This window comes from Chiloscyllium punctatum, chromosome 12 (assembly GCF_047496795.1).
Source record: "Chiloscyllium punctatum isolate Juve2018m chromosome 12, sChiPun1.3, whole genome shotgun sequence".
Taxonomy (NCBI): domain Eukaryota; kingdom Metazoa; phylum Chordata; class Chondrichthyes; order Orectolobiformes; family Hemiscylliidae; genus Chiloscyllium; species Chiloscyllium punctatum.
The window spans coordinates 74,912,440-74,933,580 of record NC_092750.1 but is presented as its reverse complement, the minus strand read 5'-3'; the positions used below and the strand labels follow the sequence as shown (position 1 = coordinate 74,933,580).

Sequence of the window (21,141 nt, the reverse complement as noted above, 5' to 3'; positions counted from 1 at the left end):
AACACACACACGTGTGATTGGCTCTGTCTCAAACTCACTCACGTCAGTGTTTGTCTCGGTCTCATACAAACTCAGGCTCGTGTTTGTCTCACACACGCACAGGCTCGTGTTTGTCTCACACACGCACAGGCTCGTGTTTGTCTCACACACGCACACGCGTCTCTCTCTCACACACACGCACCTCTCTCACACGCACGTCTCTCACACGCACACCTCTCTCACACGCACGTGTCTCACGCGCACACACGTCTCACACACACACACGTCTCACACACACACACGTCTCACACACACACACACGTCTCACACACACACGTCTCACTCACACACACACGTGTCTCACACACGCACGTCTCTCACACACACACACACATCTCACACACACACGTCTCTCACAGACACACACGTCGTGTTTGTCTCGGTCTCAGACACACACGCTCGTGTTCGTCTCTGTCTCAAACTCACGCACGTCAGTGTTTGTCTGGGTCTCATACACACACGCGCTCGTGTTGGTCTCACACACACGCGCTCGTGTTGGTCTCACACACACGCGCTCGTGTTGGTCTCACACACACGCGCTCGTGTTGGTCTCACACACACGCGCTCGTGTTGGTCTCACACGCACGCGCTCGTGTTGGTCTCACACGCACGCGCTCGTGTTGGTCTCACACGCACGCGCTCGTGTTTGTCTCACACGCACGCGCTCGTGTTTGTCTCACACGCACGCGCTCGTGTTGGTCTCACACACACACGCTCGTGTTTGTCTCACACACACACGCTCGTGTTTGTCTCTCTCACACATACACGCTCGTGTTTGTCTCACACGCACATGCTCGCTCGTGTTTGTCTCACAACACATGCTCGTGTTTGTCTCACACACATACACGCTCGTGTTTGTCTCACACACACACAGGCTCATGTTTGTCTCTGACTCTCGTGTTTGTCTCTCTCACACATGCACAGGCTCGTGTTTGTCTCTCACACACGCACAGACTCGTGTTTGTCTCACACGCACAGGCTCGTGTTTGTCTCACACGCACAGGCTCGTGTTTGTCTCACACGCACAGGCTCGTGTTTGTCTCACACGCACAGGCTCGTGTTTGTCTCTCTCACACACGCACAGGCTCGTGTTTGTCTCGCACACGCACAGGCCCGTGTTTGTCTCACACACATACACGCTCGTGTTTGTCTCACACACACACGCTTGTGTTTGTCTCACTCACACATGCACAGGCTCGTGTTTGTCTCTCTCACACACGCACAGGCTCGTGTTTGTCTCACACGCACACGCTCGTGTTTGTCACATACGCACAGGCTCGTGTTTGTCTCTCTCACACATGCACAGGCTCGTGTTTGTCTCACACACGCACAGGCCCGTGTTTGTCTCTCACATGCACAGGCTCGTGTTTGTCTCACACACACACGCTCGTGTTTGTCTCACACACGCACAGGCCCGTGTTTGTCTCTCACACGCACACGCTCGTGTTTGTCTCACACACACACGCTCGTGTTTGTCTCACACGCACAGGCTCGTGTTTGTCTCTCTCACACATGCACAGGCTCGTGTTTGTCTCACATACGCACAGGCTCGTGCTTGTCTCACACATGCACAGGCTCGTTTTTGTCTCACACACGCACAGGCTCGTGTTTGTCTCACACGCACACCTTCATGTTTGTCTCTGACACACATACATGCTCGTGTCTGTCTGTGTCTCTCTCTCACACACACACACACACTCGTGTTTGTCTCTGACTCTCTCACAATCGTGTTTGTCTGCCTAACACACACGCTCATTTGTCTCTCCCTCACACACACACGCTCGTGTTTGTCTCTGCCTCACACACACAGCCACACGTCTCTCTCACACACACGCGCACGTCTCTCTCACACACACAGACGTCTCGCTCTCGCACACACTTCTCACACACACGTCACACACACACGCACGCACTCTCACACACGCACGCAGTCTCTCTCGCGCACACGCACGTCTCTCTCGCGCACACGCACGTCTCTCTCGCACACACGCACGTCTCTCTCGCACACACGCACGTCTCTCGCGCGCACACGTCTCACACACACACACACACACACACGTCTCACACACACACACGTCTCACACACACACACACACACGTCTCACACACACGTACACACGTCTCACACACACACGCTCGTCTCTCTCTCACACACGTCACACACACACAGACGCACGTCTCTCATACACACGCTCGTCTCTCTCTCACACACACACAGTCTCTCACACGCGCACGAAGTCTCTCTCATGCGCACGCAGTCTCTCTCTCGCGCACACGCACGTCTCTCGCGCACACACACGTCTCTCTCACACACACACACACACGTCTCTCGCACGCACGTCTCTCTCACGCGCACGCACGTCTCTCTCACGCGCACGCACGTCTCTCTCACGCGCACGCACGTCTCTCTCACGCGCACGCACGTCTCTCTCACTCACACACGTCTCTCTCACTCACACACGTCTCTCTCACTCACACACGTCTCTCTCACTCACACACGTCTCTCTCACTCACACACGTCTCTCTCACTCACACACGTCTCTCTCACTCACACACGTCTCTCTCACTCACACACGTCTCTCTCACTCACACACGTCTCTCTCACTCACACACGTCTCTCTCACTCACACACGTCTCTCTCACTCACACACGTCTCTCTCACTCACACACGTCTCTCTCACTCACACACGTCTCTCTCACTCACACACGTCTCTCTCACTCACACACGTCTCTCTCACTCACACACGTCTCTCTCACTCACACACGTCTCTCTCACTCACACACGTCTCTCTCACTCACACACGTCTCTCTCACTCACACACGTCTCTCTCACTCACACACGTCTCTCTCACTCACACACGTCTCTCTCACTCACACACGTCTCTCTCACTCACACACGTCTCTCTCACTCACACACGTCTCTCTCACTCACACACGTCTCTCTCACTCACACACGTCTCTCTCACTCACACACGTCTCTCTCACTCACACACGTCTCTCTCACTCACACACGTCTCTCTCACTCACACACGTCTCTCTCACTCACACACGTCTCTCTCACTCACACACGTCTCTCTCACTCACACACGTCTCTCTCACTCACACACGTCTCTCTCACTCACACACGTCTCTCTCACTCACACACGTCTCTCTCACTCACACACGTCTCTCTCACTCACACACGTCTCTCTCACTCACACACGTCTCTCTCACTCACACACGTCTCTCTCACTCACACACGTCTCTCTCACTCACACACGTCTCTCTCACTCACACACGTCTCTCTCACTCACACACGTCTCTCTCACTCACACACGTCTCTCTCACTCACACACGTCTCTCTCACTCACACACGTCTCTCTCACTCACACACGTCTCTCTCACACACACACACGTCTCTCTCACACACACACACGTCTCTCTCACACACACACACGTCTCTCTCACACACACACACGTCTCTCTCACACACACACACGTCTCTCTCACACACACACACGTCTCTCTCACACACACACACGTCTCTCTCACACACACACACACGTCTCTCTCACACACACACGTCTCTCTCACACACACACACGTCTCTCTCACACACACACACGTCTCTCTCACGCACGTCACTCTCACACACACACGCACGTCTCTCTCACACACTCACGCACGTCTCTCTCACACACTCACACACGTCTCTCTCACTCACACACGTCTCTCTCACTCACACACGTCTCTCTTACACCCACACACGTCTCTCTCACACACATACACACACGTCTCACACACACACGTCTCTCTCACACACACACGCACGTCTCTCTCACACACACACGCACGTTTCTCTCACACACACGCACGTCTCTCTCACACACACACGCACGTCTCTCTCACACACACACGCACGTCTCTCTCACACACACACGCCTCACACACACACGCCTCACACACATGCACGTCTCTCTCTCACACACACACGCATGTCTCTCACACACACACGTCCCTCTCACACACAGATGCCTCTCTCACACACAGACGCACGTTTCTCTCACACACACGCACGTCTCTCTCACACACACACGCACGTCTCTCTCACACACACACGCACGTCTCTCTCACACACACACGCACGTCTCTCTCACACACACGCTCGTCTCTCTCACACACACGCTCGTCTCTCTCACACACACACGCCTCACACACACACGCCTCACACACATGCACGTCTCTCTCTCACACACACACGCATGTCTCTCACACACACACGTCCCTCTCACACACAGACACCTCTCTCACACACAGACGCCTCTCTCACACACAGACGCCTCTCTCACACACAGACGCCTCTCTCACACACAGACGCCTCTCTCACACACAGACGCCTCTCTCACACACAGACGCCTCTCTCACACACAGACGCCTCTCTCACACACACACACACACATCGTGTTTGTCTCGGTCTCACAGACACACACATCGTGTTTGTCTCGGTCTCACAGACACACACGCTCGTGTTCGTCTCTGCCTCACACACACTCACGCTCGTTATTGTCTCTGTCTCACACACACACACTCACTCGTGTTTGTCTCGCACAGACACGCTCATGTTTGTGTCTGTCTCAACACTCGTGTTTGTCTCTGACTCTCAAACACACACGTTAGTGTTTGTCTCGGTTTGATACAAACTCAGGCTCGTGTTGGTCTCACACACACACGCTCGTGTTGGTCTCACACACACACGCTCGTGTTGGTCTCACACACACACGCTCGTGTTGGTCTCACACACACACGCTCGTGTTGGTCTCACACACACACGCTCGTGTTGGTCTCACACACACACGCTCGTGTTGGTCTCACACACACACGCTCGTGTTGGTCTCACACACACACGCTCGTGTTGGTCTCACACACACACGCTCGTGTTGGTCTCACACACACACGCTCGTGTTGGTCACACACACACGCTCGTGTTGGTCTCACACACACACGCTCGTGTTGGTCTCACACACACACGCTCGTGTTGGTCTCACACACACACGCTCGTGTTGGTCTCACACACACACGCTCGTGTTGGTCTCACACACACACGCTCGTGTTGGTCTCACACACACACGCTCGTGTTGGTCTCACACACACACGCTCGTGTTGGTCTCACACACACGCTCGTGTTGGTCTCACACACACACGCTCGTGTTGGTCTCACACACACACGCTCGTGTTGGTCTCACACACACACGCTCGTGTTGGTCTCACACACACACGCTCGTGTTGGTCTCACACACACACGCTCGTGTTGGTCTCACACACACACGCTCGTGTTGGTCTCACACACACACGCTCGTGTTGGTCTCACACACACACGCTCGTGTTGGTCTCACACACACACGCTCGTGTTGGTCTCACACACACACGCTCGTGTTGGTCTCACACACACACGCTCGTGTTGGTCTCACACACACACGCTCGTGTTGGTCTCACACACACACGCTCGTGTTGGTCTCACACACACACGCTCGTGTTGGTCTCACACACACACGCTCGTGTTGGTCTCACACACACACGCTCGTGTTGGTCTCACACACACACGCTCGTGTTGGTCTCACACACACACGCTCGTGTTGGTCTCACACACACACGCTCGTGTTGGTCTCACACACACACGCTCGTGTTGGTCTCACACACACACGCTCGTGTTGGTCTCACACACACACGCTCGTGTTGGTCTCACACACACACGCTCGTGTTGGTCTCACACACACACGCTCGTGTTGGTCTCACACACACACGCTCGTGTTGGTCTCACACACACACGCTCGTGTTGGTCTCACACACACACGCTCGTGTTGGTCTCACACACACACGCTCGTGTTGGTCTCACACACACACGCTCGTGTTGGTCTCACACACACACGCTCGTGTTGGTCTCACACACACACGCTCGTGTTGGTCTCACACACACACGCTCGTGTTGGTCTCACACACACACGCTCGTGTTGGTCTCACACACACACGCTCGTGTTGGTCTCACACACACACGCTCGTGTTGGTCTCACACACACACGCTCGTGTTGGTCTCACACACACACGCTCGTGTTGGTCTCACACACACACGCTCGTGTTGGTCTCACACACACACGCTCGTGTTGGTCTCACACACACACGCTCGTGTTGGTCTCACACACACACGCTCGTGTTGGTCTCACACACACACGCTCGTGTTGGTCTCACACACACACGCTCGTGTTGGTCTCACACACACACGCTCGTGTTGGTCTCACACACACACGCTCGTGTTGGTCTCACACACACACGCTCGTGTTGGTCTCACACACACACGCTCGTGTTGGTCTCACACACACACGCTCGTGTTGGTCTCACACACACACGCTCGTGTTGGTCTCACACACACACGCTCGTGTTGGTCTCACACACACACGCTCGTGTTGGTCTCACACACACACGCTCGTGTTGGTCTCACACACACACGCTCGTGTTGGTCTCACACACACACGCTCGTGTTGGTCTCACACACACACGCTCGTGTTGGTCTCACACACACACGCTCGTGTTGGTCTCACACACACACGCTCGTGTTGGTCTCACACACACACGCTCGTGTTGGTCTCACACACACACGCTCGTGTTGGTCTCACACACACACGCTCGTGTTGGTCTCACACACACACGCTCGTGTTGGTCTCACACACACACGCTCGTGTTGGTCTCACACACACACGCTCGTGTTGGTCTCACACACACACGCTCGTGTTGGTCTCACACACACACGCTCGTGTTGGTCTCACACACACACGCTCGTGTTGGTCTCACACACACACGCTCGTGTTGGTCTCACACACACACGCTCGTGTTGGTCTCACACACACACGCTCGTGTTGGTCTCACACACACACGCTCGTGTTGGTCTCACACACACACGCTCGTGTTGGTCTCACACACACACGCTCGTGTTGGTCTCACACACACACGCTCGTGTTGGTCTCACACACACACGCTCGTGTTGGTCTCACACACACACGCTCGTGTTGGTCTCACACACACACGCTCGTGTTGGTCTCACACACACACGCTCGTGTTGGTCTCACACACACACGCTCGTGTTGGTCTCACACACACACGCTCGTGTTGGTCTCACACACACACGCTCGTGTTGGTCTCACACACACACGCTCGTGTTGGTCTCACACACACACGCTCGTGTTGGTCTCACACACACACGCTCGTGTTGGTCTCACACACACACGCTCGTGTTGGTCTCACACACACACGCTCGTGTTGGTCTCACACACACACGCTCGTGTTGGTCTCACACACACACGCTCGTGTTGGTCTCACACACACACGCTCGTGTTGGTCTCACACACACACGCTCGTGTTGGTCTCACACACACACGCTCGTGTTGGTCTCACACACACACGCTCGTGTTGGTCTCACACACACACGCTCGTGTTGGTCTCACACACACACGCTCGTGTTGGTCTCACACACACACGCTCGTGTTGGTCTCACACACACACGCTCGTGTTGGTCTCACACACACACGCTCGTGTTGGTCTCACACACACACGCTCGTGTTGGTCTCACACACACACGCTCGTGTTGGTCTCACACACACACGCTCGTGTTGGTCTCACACACACACGCTCGTGTTGGTCTCACACACACACGCTCGTGTTGGTCTCACACACACACGCTCGTGTTGGTCTCACACACACACGCTCGTGTTGGTCTCACACACACACGCTCGTGTTGGTCTCACACACACACGCTCGTGTTGGTCTCACACACACACGCTCGTGTTGGTCTCACACACACACGCTCGTGTTGGTCTCACACACACACGCTCGTGTTGGTCTCACACACACACGCTCGTGTTGGTCTCACACACACACGCTCGTGTTGGTCTCACACACACACGCTCGTGTTGGTCTCACACACACACGCTCGTGTTGGTCTCACACACACACGCTCGTGTTGGTCTCACACACACACGCTCGTGTTGGTCTCACACACACACGCTCGTGTTGGTCTCACACACACACGCTCGTGTTGGTCTCACACACACACGCTCGTGTTGGTCTCACACACACACGCTCGTGTTGGTCTCACACACACACGCTCGTGTTGGTCTCACACACACACGCTCGTGTTGGTCTCACACACACACGCTCGTGTTGGTCTCACACACACACGCTCGTGTTGGTCTCACACACACACGCTCGTGTTGGTCTCACACACACACGCTCGTGTTGGTCTCACACACACACGCTCGTGTTGGTCTCACACACACACGCTCGTGTTGGTCTCACACACACACGCTCGTGTTGGTCTCACACACACACGCTCGTGTTGGTCTCACACACACACGCTCGTGTTGGTCTCACACACACACGCTCGTGTTGGTCTCACACACACACGCTCGTGTTGGTCTCACACACACACGCTCGTGTTGGTCTCACACACACACGCTCGTGTTGGTCTCACACACACACGCTCGTGTTGGTCTCACACACACACGCTCGTGTTGGTCTCACACACACACGCTCGTGTTGGTCTCACACACACACGCTCGTGTTGGTCTCACACACACACGCTCGTGTTGGTCTCACACACACACGCTCGTGTTGGTCTCACACACACACGCTCGTGTTGGTCTCACACACACGCTCGTGTTGGTCTCTGACTCTCACACACACGCTCGTGTTTGTCTCACACACACACGCTCGTGTTTGTCTCACACACACACGCTCGTGTTTGCCTCTCTCACACACGCTCGTGTTTGCCTCTCTCACACACGCTCGTGTTTGTCTCACGCACGCACATGCTCGTGTTTGTCTCACACACATACACATAAACACACGCTCGTGTTTGTCTCACACACATACACACAAACACACGCTCGTGTTTGTCTCACACGCGCAGGCTCGTGTTTGTCTCACACACGCGCAGGCTCGTGTTTGTCTCACACACGCGCAGGCTCGTGTTTGTCTCACACACGCGCAGGCTCGTGTTTGTCTCACACACGCGCAGGCTCGTGTTTGTCTCACACGCGCAGGCTCGTGTTTGTCTCTCTCACACGCACAGGCTCGTGTTTGTCTCTCTCACACACGCACAGGCTCGTGTTTGTCTCACACACGCACAGACCCGTGTTTGTCTCACACACACGCTCGTGCTTGTCACACACGCGCAGGCTCGTGTTTGTCTCTCTCACACACGCGCAGGCTCGTGTTTGTTTCTCTCACACACGCGCACGTCTCTCACACACACACACGCACGTCTCTCACACACACACACGCGCACGTCTCTCACACACACACAGGCACGTCTCTCACACACACACAGGCACGTCTCTCTCACACACACATGCGCGCGCGCGCGCACGTCCCTCACGCACACACACGCGCGCGCACGTCGCACACACACACACGCCTCACACACACACATGCGCACGTCTCTCACACACACGCGCACGTGTCACACACACGCGCACGTCTCTCTCACACACACATGCCTCACACACGCACGCGCACGTCTCTCACACACACACGCACATCTCTCTCACACACACGCCTCTCTCACACGCGCACGCCTCTCACACACACGCGCACGTCTCACACACACACACACGCGCACGTCTCACGCACACGCGCGCACGTCTCTCACACACGCACGCCTCTCACACACGCGCGCACGTCTCGCACGTCTCACACACACACGCGCACGTCTCTCACACACACACACACGTCTCTCACACACACACACGCGCGCACGTCTCTCACACACACACGCGCGCACGTCTCTCACACACACACGCGCGCACGTCTCACACACACGCGCGCGCGCACGTCTCACACACACACGCGCGTCTCTCACACACACGCGCACGTCTCTCACACACACGCGCGCACGCCTCTCACACACACACGCGCGCACGTCTCACACACACACACGCGCACGTCTCACACACACACGCGCACGTCTCACACACACACGCGCACGTCTCTCACACACACACGCGCACGTCTCTCACACACACACGCGCACATCTCTCACACACACACGCGCACGTCTCACACACACACGCGCACGTCTCTCACACACACACGCACGTCTCTCACACACACACGCACGTCTCTCACACACACGCGCGCACGTCCCACTCACCCACACGCGCACGTCTCACACACACACGCGCACGTCTCTCACACACACACACGCCTCTCTCTCACACACGCGCACGTCTCTCACACACACACGCGCACGTCTCTCACACACACACGCGCACGTCCCTCACACACACACGCGCACGTCCCTCACACACACACACGCGCACGTCGCACACACACACGCGCACGTCGCACACACACACACGCGCACGTCTCTCACACACACGCGCACGTGTCACACACACACGCGCACGTCTCTCTCACACACACACGCGCACGTCTCTCTCACCCGCGCACGTCTCTCACACACACGCCTCACACACGCACGTCTCTCTCACACACACACGCGCACGTCTCTCACACACACACGCGCACGTCTCTCACACACACGCGCACGTCCCTCACACACACACGCGCGCGCACGTCCCTTACACACACACGGGCGCGCACGTCCCTTACACACACACGGGCGCACGTCTCACACACAATGCGCGCCTCACACACACACACACGTCTCTCACACACACACACGTGCACGTCTCTCTCACACACACACGCGCACGTCCCTCACACACACACGCGCGCACGTCCCTCACACACACGCGCGCGCGCACGTCCCTCACACACACACGGGCGCACGTCCCTCACACACACACGCGCGCGCGCACGTCCCTCACACACACACGCGCGCGCGCGCACGTCCCTCACACACACACGCGCGCGCGCACGTCCCTCACACACACACGCGCGCGCGCGCACGTCCCTCACACACACACGCGCGCGCACGTCTCACACACACACGTGCACGTCGCACACACACACACGCGCACGTCTCTCACACACACGCGCACGTCCCTCTCTCACACACACGCGCACGTCTCTCACACACACACACGTGCACGTCTCTCTCACACACACACACGCTCACGTCTCTCTCACACACGCACGTCTCACACACACACGCGCGCACGTCCCTCACACACACACGGGCGCGCGCGCACGTCCCTCACACACACACACGCGCGGGCGCACGTCCCTCACACACACACACGCGCGGGCGCACGTCCCTCACACACACACACGCGCGGGCGCACGTCCCTCACACACACACGCGCGCACGTCCCTCACACACGCGCGCGCACGTCCCTCACACACACGCGCGCGCACGTCTCACACACACACGTGCACGTCGCACACACACACACGCGCACGTCTCACACACACACGCGCGCACGTCTCACACACACACGCGCGCACGTCTCACACACACACACGCGCACGTGTCACACACACACACGCACGTCTCTCACACACACGCGCACGTCTCACACACACACGCGCACGTCTCACACACACACGCGCACGTCTCACACACACACACACGAGCACGTCTCTCACACACACACACGAGCACGTCTCTCACACACACACGCGCACGTCTCTCTCACACACACACGCGCGCACGTCTCTCTCACACACGCGCGCACGTCTCTCACACACACACACGCGCACGTCTCTCTCTCACACACGCGCACGTCTCTCACACGCGCGCGCACGTCTCTCACACATGCACGCGCACGTCTCTCTCACACACACACACGCGCACGTCTCACACACACGCGCACGTCTCTCACACACGCGCACGTCTCTCTCTCACACACGCACGCCCACGTCTCTCACACACACGCACGCCCACGTCTCTCACACACACGCACGCCTCTCACACACATGCGCACGTCTCTCACACACACGCGCACGTCTCTCACACACACGCGCACGTCTCACACACACACGTGCACATCTCACACACACGCGTACGTCTCACACACACACGCGCACGTCTCACACACACGCGCACGTCTCACACACACACGCGCACGTCTCACACACACACGCGCACGTCTCTCTCACACGCACGCCCACGTCTCTCACACACACACACGCCCACGTCTCACACACACGCGTCACTCACACACACACGCGCACGTCTCTCTCACCCACACGCGCACGTCTCACACCCACACGCGCACGTCTCTCACACACACACGCGCACGTCTCTGACACACACACGCGCACGTCTCTCACACACACACGCGCACGTCTCTCACACACACGCGCGCACGTCTCTCACACACACGCGCGCACGTCCCACTCACCCACACGCGCACGTCTCACACACACACGCGCACGTCTCTCACACACACACGCGCACGTCTCTCTCTCACACACGCGCACGTCTCTCACACACGCGCACGTCCCTCACACACACACCGCGCGCGCACGTCGCACACACACACGCGCACGTCGCGCACACACACACGCGCACGTCTCTCACACACACGCGCACGTGTCACACACACACGCCTCTCTCACACACACGCGCACGTCTCTCACACACACGCCTCACACACGCACGCGCACGTCTCTCACACACACGCACGCCCACGTCTCTCTCACACACGCACGCCCACGTCTCTCACACACACGCACGCCTCTCACACACACACGCACGTCTCTCACACACACACGTGCACGTCTCTCACACACACACGTGCACATCTCACACACACGCGTACGTCTCACACACACACGCGCACGTCACACACACACGCGCACGTCTCACACACACACGCGCACGTCTCACACACACACGCGCACGTCTCACACACACACGCGCACGTCTCTCACACACACGCACGCCCACGTCTCTCACACACACGCACGCCCACGTCTCTCACACACACGCACGCCTCTCTCACACATGCACGTCTCTCACACACACATGCGCGCGTCTCTCACACACGCACGCGTCTCTCTCACGCACGCCTCACACACACACGCGCACGTCTCACACACGCGCACGTCTCACACACACACGTCTCTCACACACACGCGCACGTCTCTCACACACACGCACGCGTCTCTCACACACACACGCGCACGTCTCTCACACACACACGCGCACGTCTCTCACACACACGCGCGCACGCACGTCCCTCACACACACACGCGCGCGTGCACGTCCCTCACACACACGTGGGCGCGCACGTCTCTCACACACACGCGCGCGCACGTCTCTCACACACACGCGCGCGCACGTCTCACACACACGCGCGCGCACGTCTCTCACACACACACACGCACGTCTCTCACACACACACACATCTCTCTCACACACACGCGCACGTCTCTCACACACACGCACGTCTCACACTCACACGCGCGCCCGCACGTCTCTCACACACACGCGCGCGCGCACGGCTCACACACACGCGCGCGCGCACGGCTCACACACGCGCGCGCGCACGCCTCTCACACACGCGCGCGCACGCCTCTCACACACGCGCGCGCACGCCTCTCACACACGCGCGCGCACGCCTCTCACACACGCGCGCGCACGCCTCTCACACACACTCGCGCGCGCACGTCTCACACGCGCACGTCTCACACACACGCGCACGTCTCACACACACGCGCACGTCTCACACACACGCGCGAACGTCTCACACACACACGCGCGCGTCTCTCTCACACACACGCGCGCGTCTCACACACACGCGCACGTCTCACACACACGCGCACGTCTCACACACACGCGCACGTCTCACACACACGCGCACGTCTCACACACACGCGCACGTCTCACACACACGCGCACGTCTCACACACACGCGCACGTCTCACACACACGCGCACGTCTCACACACACGCGCACGTCTCACACACACGCGCACGTCTCTCTCACACACGCGCACGTCTCACACACACGCGCACGTCTCTCTCACACACGCGCACGTCTCACACACACGCGCACGTCTCACACACACACGCGCACGTCTCTCACACACACGCGCACGTCTCTCACACACACGCGCACGTCTCTCACACACACACGCGCACGTCTCTCTCTCACACACGCGCACGTCTCTCACACACACACGCGCACGTCCCTCACACACACACGCGCGCGCACGTCGCACACACACACGCGCACGTCGCGCACACACACACGCGCACGTCTCTCACACACACGCGCACGTGTCACACACACACGCCTCTCTCACACACACGCGCACGTCTCTCACACACACGCCTCACACACGCACGCGCACGTCTCTCACACACACGCACGCCCACGTCTCTCTCACACACGCACGCCCACGTCTCTCACACACACGCACGCCTCTCACACACACACGCACGCCTCTCACACACACACGCACGTCTCTCACACACACACGTGCACGTCTCTCACACACACACGTACGTCTCACACACACACGCGCACGTCACACACACACGCGCACGTCTCACACACACACGCGCACGTCTCACACACACACGCGCACGTCTCACACACACACGCACGCCCACGTCTCTCACACACACGCACGCCCACGTCTCTCACACACACGCACGCCTCTCTCACACATGCACGTCTCTCACACACACATGCGCGCGTCTCTCACACACGCACGCGTCTCTCTCACGCACGCCTCACACACACACGCGCACGTCTCACACACGCGCACGTCTCACACACACACGTCTCTCACACACACGTCTCTCACACACACGCGCACGTCTCTCACACACACGCACGCGTCTCTCACACACACGTCCCTCACACACACACGCGCGCGTGCACGTCCCTCACACACACGCGGGCGCGCACGTCTCTCACACACACGCGCGCGCACGTCTCTCACACACACGCGCGCGCACGTCTCACACACACGCGCGCGCACGTCTCTCACACACACACACACACACGCACGTCTCTCACACACACACACATCTCTCTCACACACACGCGCACGTCTCTCACACACACGCCTCACACACGCGCACGTCTCACACTCACACGCGCGCCCGCACGTCTCTCACACACACGCGCGCGCGCACGGCTCACACACACGCGCGCGCACGGCTCACACACACGCGCGCGCACGCCTCTCACACACGCGCGCGCACGCCTCTCACACACGCGCGCGCACGCCTCTCACACACACTCGCGCGCGCACGTCTCACACGCGCACGTCTCACACACACGCGCACGTCTCACACACACACGCGCACGTCTCACACACACACGCGCGCGTCTCTCTCACACACACGCGCGCGTCTCACACACACGCGCACGTCTCACACACACGCGCACGTCTCACACACACGCGCACGTCTCACACACACGCGCACGTCTCACACACACGCGCACGTCTCACACACACGCGCACGTCTCACACACACGCGCACGTCTCACACACACGCGCACGTCTCACACACACGCGCACGTCTCACACACACGCGCACGTCTCACACACACGCGCACGTCTCACACACACGCGCACGTCTCACACACACGCGCACGTCTCACACACGCGCACGTCTCTCTCACACACGCGCACGTCTCACACACACGCGCACGTCTCTCTCACACACGCGCACGTCTCACACACACGCGCACGTCTCACACACACACGCGCACGTCTCTCACACACACGCGCACGTCTCTCACACACACGCGCACGTCTCTCACACACACACGCGCACGTCTCTCACACACACACGCGCACGTCTCTCACACACACACGCGCACGTCTCTCACACACACACGCGCACGTCTCTCACGCACGCGTCTCTCTCACACACACGCGCACGTCTCACACACACGCGCACGTCTCACACACACACGCGCACGTCTCTCACACACACGCGCACGTCTCTCACACACACACGCGCACGTCTCTCACACACACACGCGCACGTCTCTCACACACACGCGTCTCTCTCACACACACGCGCACGTCTCACACACACGCGCACGTCTCACACACACGCGCACGTCTCTCACACACACGCGCACGTCTCTCACACACGCGCACGTCTCACACACATACGCGCACGTCTCACACACATACGCGCACGTCTCTCACACACACACACGCGCACGTCTCACACACACACACGCGCACGTCTCACACACACACACGCCTCAAACACACACACACTCTTGTTTGTCTCTGTCTCACACACACACTGAGACCTTCTCTTGGTCTCTTTCACTCTCACACAGACTCACTCTGTTAGTGGCTCAGGTACACATAGGGAGTGTCATTCTGTTAGTCTGTCTCTCTCTCTCACTGCTGCTTGTGGCTGGGACTTACTGGAGAACCTCTCGCTGCTGCAGGTTGTACTTTCCACCCGTTTTGATTGCTGCGTTATGAATAGCTTCGATTGCTCGGTCAATCGACTGTAGAACCAGATCCTGTTGATTTAACTTGAAAACAACAGAAACAGGACTGAGTCTGTGTGGTGATCCTTAGGTGCAGCACAACTTTAATGAACAAACAAGTGTAATTATATCAACATATTCTCACAAAGAAACAATGCCTCATCACACAGAACTATACTGGGCCAATGTGGTTACACTTTCTATCACAGCTTCATATGAACAAGTCCATGTAAAATGATTATGTATTTCACGAAAACAAGAAACTAATCATTTCAATTGTAAAGCAGTCCCATCCAGTCACCAACGCTGGTGGACTAACAGTGAGGAAGAGGCTCCAAAAACCTGCCTTCTCAATGTCATCTCAGCAAAAAGATGAGGCAAAAACTTTCCCAACCCTTTTGTATCCAACTCCTGAGTCAACCTCAGCAACTGCTTTCTGAAGACCCCACAATTTTAGCAGATTCATGTGTTTTGAGGAAATGCCTGAGCACCAGACACCGTCATGGTCTCAGCTGGGGTGCAGCTCCAGTACAGTTACAACACCAGCATCTGCCTTCCATTGCTTTAGTCATCAGGGTAATCTCATGGGCCAGTGTTTGGCCTGATCGCATTTGTCCTCTTTGCTATGAGTACTGTTCATCGCAAAGAGGACAAATGCGATCAGGCCAGACACTGGCCCATGAGATTACCCCGATGACTAAAGCAATGGAAGGCACTCTTGACCTGCTATCAAGTAGATCTTACTCAGTTATCAACTGCTTATCGATGCTCAGCTGGGGATCTGCTCTCTCCTGACCTTGTTACAGCCTTGGTTCACGTACAGACAAAAGATCCAACTCCAGGAGTGTGGTCCCCTCGACATCAAGGCACAATTCAATGGAATTGGGCAGCCAAACGTCGTTGAAAACTGAAGACAGTGGGGATTCGGGCAGACAATCGGCATAATCACACCTAATTCAAAAGATAACCAGTTGAGGCAGATCAGCCATCTCATCCCTTTGTACACCGGAGCAAGAGCTCCTCAGGGCCCTGTCTTCCACTCAGTCACCTTTGTTTGGTCTGAGAACAATTGCTGACAGTTTGCTGTGTTCACCTCTGACCTTAATTCTTCATATACTGGAGCAGTGCCTCACGTTCCCCAGTCTTCCGTCAGTGAAGACAGCTGCCGAGCTCAACTGTCCAAGACTCACATTGTTCACATTCACTGGCTGTTTTTAGCTGACCCCTTATGTCTTCACATGTAGCAGAGGCTGAGAAACTCTGATACACGGGATACACTGCACAGCAACAGGCCAAGGTCTCCCACTGAAAAGGAAAAGAGCATCAAGTACATGGGATATGACGTCCGCTGAGTCACATATCCAAACATGAACTTACTATATCAAATTGTCATCTTTAGAACATAGAAAAATACAGCGCAGTACAGGCCCTTTGGCCCTCGATGTTGTGCCGATCCAAGCCCACCTAACCTACACTAGCCCACTATCCTCCATATGCTTGTCCAATGCCCGTTTAAATGCCCATAAAGAGGGAGAGTCCACCAATGATACTGGCAGGGCAATCCATGAACTCACGACTCGCTGAGTAAAGAATCTATCCCTAACATCTGTCCTATACCTACCCCCCCTTAATTTAAAGCTATGCCCCCTCGTAATGGCTGACTCCATACGTGGAAAAAGGTTCTCACTGTCAACCCTATCTAAACCCCTAATCATCTTGTACACCTCTATCAAATCACCCCTAAACCTTCTTTTCTCCAATGAAAACAGCCCCAAGTGCCTCAGCCTTTCCTCATACGATCTTCCTACCATACCAGGCAACATCCTGGTAAACCTCCTCTGCACCCGTTCCAGTGCCTCCACATCCTTCCTATAGTATGGCGACCAAAACTGCACACAATACTTCAGATGCGGCCGCACCGGAGTCTTATACAACTGCAACATGACCTCAGGACTCCGGAACTCAATTTCTCTACCAATAAAGCCCAGTACGCCATATCCCTTCTTCACTGCACTATTTACCTGGGTGGCAACTTTCAGAGATCTGTGTACATGGACACCAAGATCCCTCTGCTCATCCACACTACCAAGTATCCAACCATTAGCCCAGTACCCCATCTTCTTGTTACTCATACCAAAGTGAATCACCTCACACTTACCTACATTGAACTCCATTTGCCACCTTTCTGCCCAGCTCTGCAGCTTATCTATATCCCGCTGTAACCTGACACATCCTTCCTCACTGTCAACAACTCCACCGACTTTTGTATCATCCACAAACTTGCTCACCCAACCTTCTAGCCCCTCCTCCAGGTCATTTATAAAAATGTCAAACAGCAATGGTCCCAAAACAGATCCTTGTGGAACACCGCTAGTAACTGCGCTCCAAGATGAACCTTTACCATCAACTACTACCCTCTGTCTTCTTCCAGCCAGCCAATTCCTAATCCAAACCTCAAACTCCCCATTAATGCCATACCTCTATTTTTTGCAGTAGCCTACCATGGGGAACCTTATCAAAAGCCTTACTAAAATCCATATACACCACATCTACCGCTTTACCCCCGTCCACCTCCTTAGTCACCTTCTCAAAGAATTCAATAAGGTTTGTGAGGCACGATCTGCCCTTCACAAAACCATGCTGACTATCCTTGATCACATTATTCCTATCCAGATGTTCATAAATCCTATCCCTTACAATTCTCTCTAAGACTTTGCCCACAACAGAAGTGAGACTGAACCGGCCTATAGTTACTAGGGTTATCCCTACTCCCCTTCTTGAACAAGGCAACCACATTTGCTATCCTCTAGTCTTCTGGCACTATTCCTGTAAACAACGAGGACATAAAAATCAAGGCCAATGTCTCTGCAATCTCCTCCCTTGCTTCCCAGAGAATCCTAGGATAAATGCCATCAGACCCAGGGCACTTATCTATTTTCACCCTTTTCAGAATTTCCAACACCTATTCCCTACATACCTCAAAGCCGTCCATTCTAATTAATTGTGACTCAGTATTCACATCGGCAACAATGTCCTGTTCCTGAGTGAATACTGACGAAAAGTATTCATTCAGTGTCTCCCCAATCTCTTCAGCCTCCACACGCAACTTCCCACGACTATCCTTGACTGGACCTATTCCTACCCTAGTCATTCTTTTATTCCTGAAACCATTTTTGTAGGAGCAACATGGGACAGAAGTTCACCATGTATGGATCATGCTGAGGTAGGATATTGAATCGGCTCAGTGGAACACTGATTAGATTAGATTAGATTAGATTAGATTCGACTAGACTACTTACAGTGTGGAAACAGGCCCTTCGGCCCAATAAGCCCACACCGACCCGCCACCCACCCAGACCCATTCCCCTACATTTACCCCTTCATCTAACACTACGGGCAGTTTAGCATGGCCAATTCACCTACCCTGCACATTTTTGGACTGTGGGAGGAAACCCATGCAGACACGGGGAGAATGTGCAAACTCCACACAGAGAGTTGCCTGAGGCGGGAAATGAACCCGGGTCTCTGGCGCTGTGAGGCAGCAGTGCTAACCACTGTGCCACCGTGCTGCCCACTGGCAGGAAGTATTATTCGCTAAATCATATCCTATTCACTGGCAGTCTGGATCAGCAAGGTCCAATCAACTCCCAATCTCCTTAGCTCAAACACGGCCAGGAAAGCTGAATTCCAGAAGTGAGGTAAAGATGCATCAAGACCACATTGACCAAATTGTGGCATCAAGGAGTCCGAGCAAGCCTGGAGTTGATTGTAATTAAGGGAAAATCTCTGCTAGTTGGAGTCATACTTGGCAAACAGGAAGATGGTTTTGGTTCCTGGAGGTCAGTCATCTCAGCTCCACGACATCTCTGCAGGAGTTACCCTGGATCGTGTCCGAGGCCCATCAATGACATTCTGTCCCTCAGACGGTCAGAGTGGGGATATTGACTGATGATTGCACAATGTTTGACACTACTCACAACACCCCAGATACTGAAGCAGACCATACTCAAATGCAGTAAGACTCGAATAGTCTCAGGTTTGGGCTGACAAATGGCAAGTACCATGCATGTGATGTACCTATTAGAGAAGGTGCAATAAACACATTTGGAAGAAGATCTCAGCTATCTGTAAGAATAATAGGGTGGTTATGGTAGGGGATTTTAACTTTCCAAACATGGACTGGGACTGCCATAGTGTTAAGGGTTTAGATGGAGAGGAATTTGTTAAGTGAGTACAAGACAATTTTCTGATTCGGTATGTAGATGTACCTACTAGAGAAGGTGCAAACTTGACCTACTCTTGGGAAATAAGGCAGGGTAGGTGACTGAGGTGTCAGTGGGGGAGCACTTTGGGGCCAGCAACCATAATTCTATTCATTTTAAAATAGTGATGGAAAGGGGTAGACCAGATCTAAAAGTTGAAGTTCTAAATTGGAGAAAGGCCAATTTGGACGGTATTAGGCAAGATCTTTCAAATGATGATTGGGGGCAGATGTTCTCAGGTAAAGGGACGGCTGGAAGATGGGAAGCCTTCAGAAATGAGATAACTAGAATCCAGAGAAAGCATATTCCTGTCAGGGTGAAAGGGAAGGCTGGTAGGGATAGGGAATGAAGGATGACTAAAGAAATTGAGGGTTTGGTTAAGAAAAAGAAGGAAGCATATGTCAGGTATAGACAGGATAGATCGAG

The 21,141-nt window shown here is 55.6% G+C and overlaps 1 protein-coding gene across 5 annotated transcripts in view; it reads right to left on the bottom strand.

Moving 5' to 3' along the window:
* nckipsd (NCK interacting protein with SH3 domain) overlaps positions 1-21,141 on the bottom strand; it is a 370,618-nt gene that overhangs the window by 255,367 nt on the left and 94,110 nt on the right. For 3 of the 5 annotated variants that reach the window (XR_011962070.1, XM_072582807.1, XM_072582808.1), the window contains exon 2: positions 16,386-16,498. The exons of the other annotated variants lie outside the window; for them this stretch is intronic. Coding sequence is in view for 2 of the 3 variants with exons in the window: in XM_072582807.1 (XP_072438908.1) it covers positions 16,386-16,498 (113 nt within the window). In the remaining variant the exon portion in view is untranslated. The remainder of the gene's footprint in view (positions 1-16,385; positions 16,499-21,141) is intronic. 5 annotated transcript variants of the gene reach the window in all.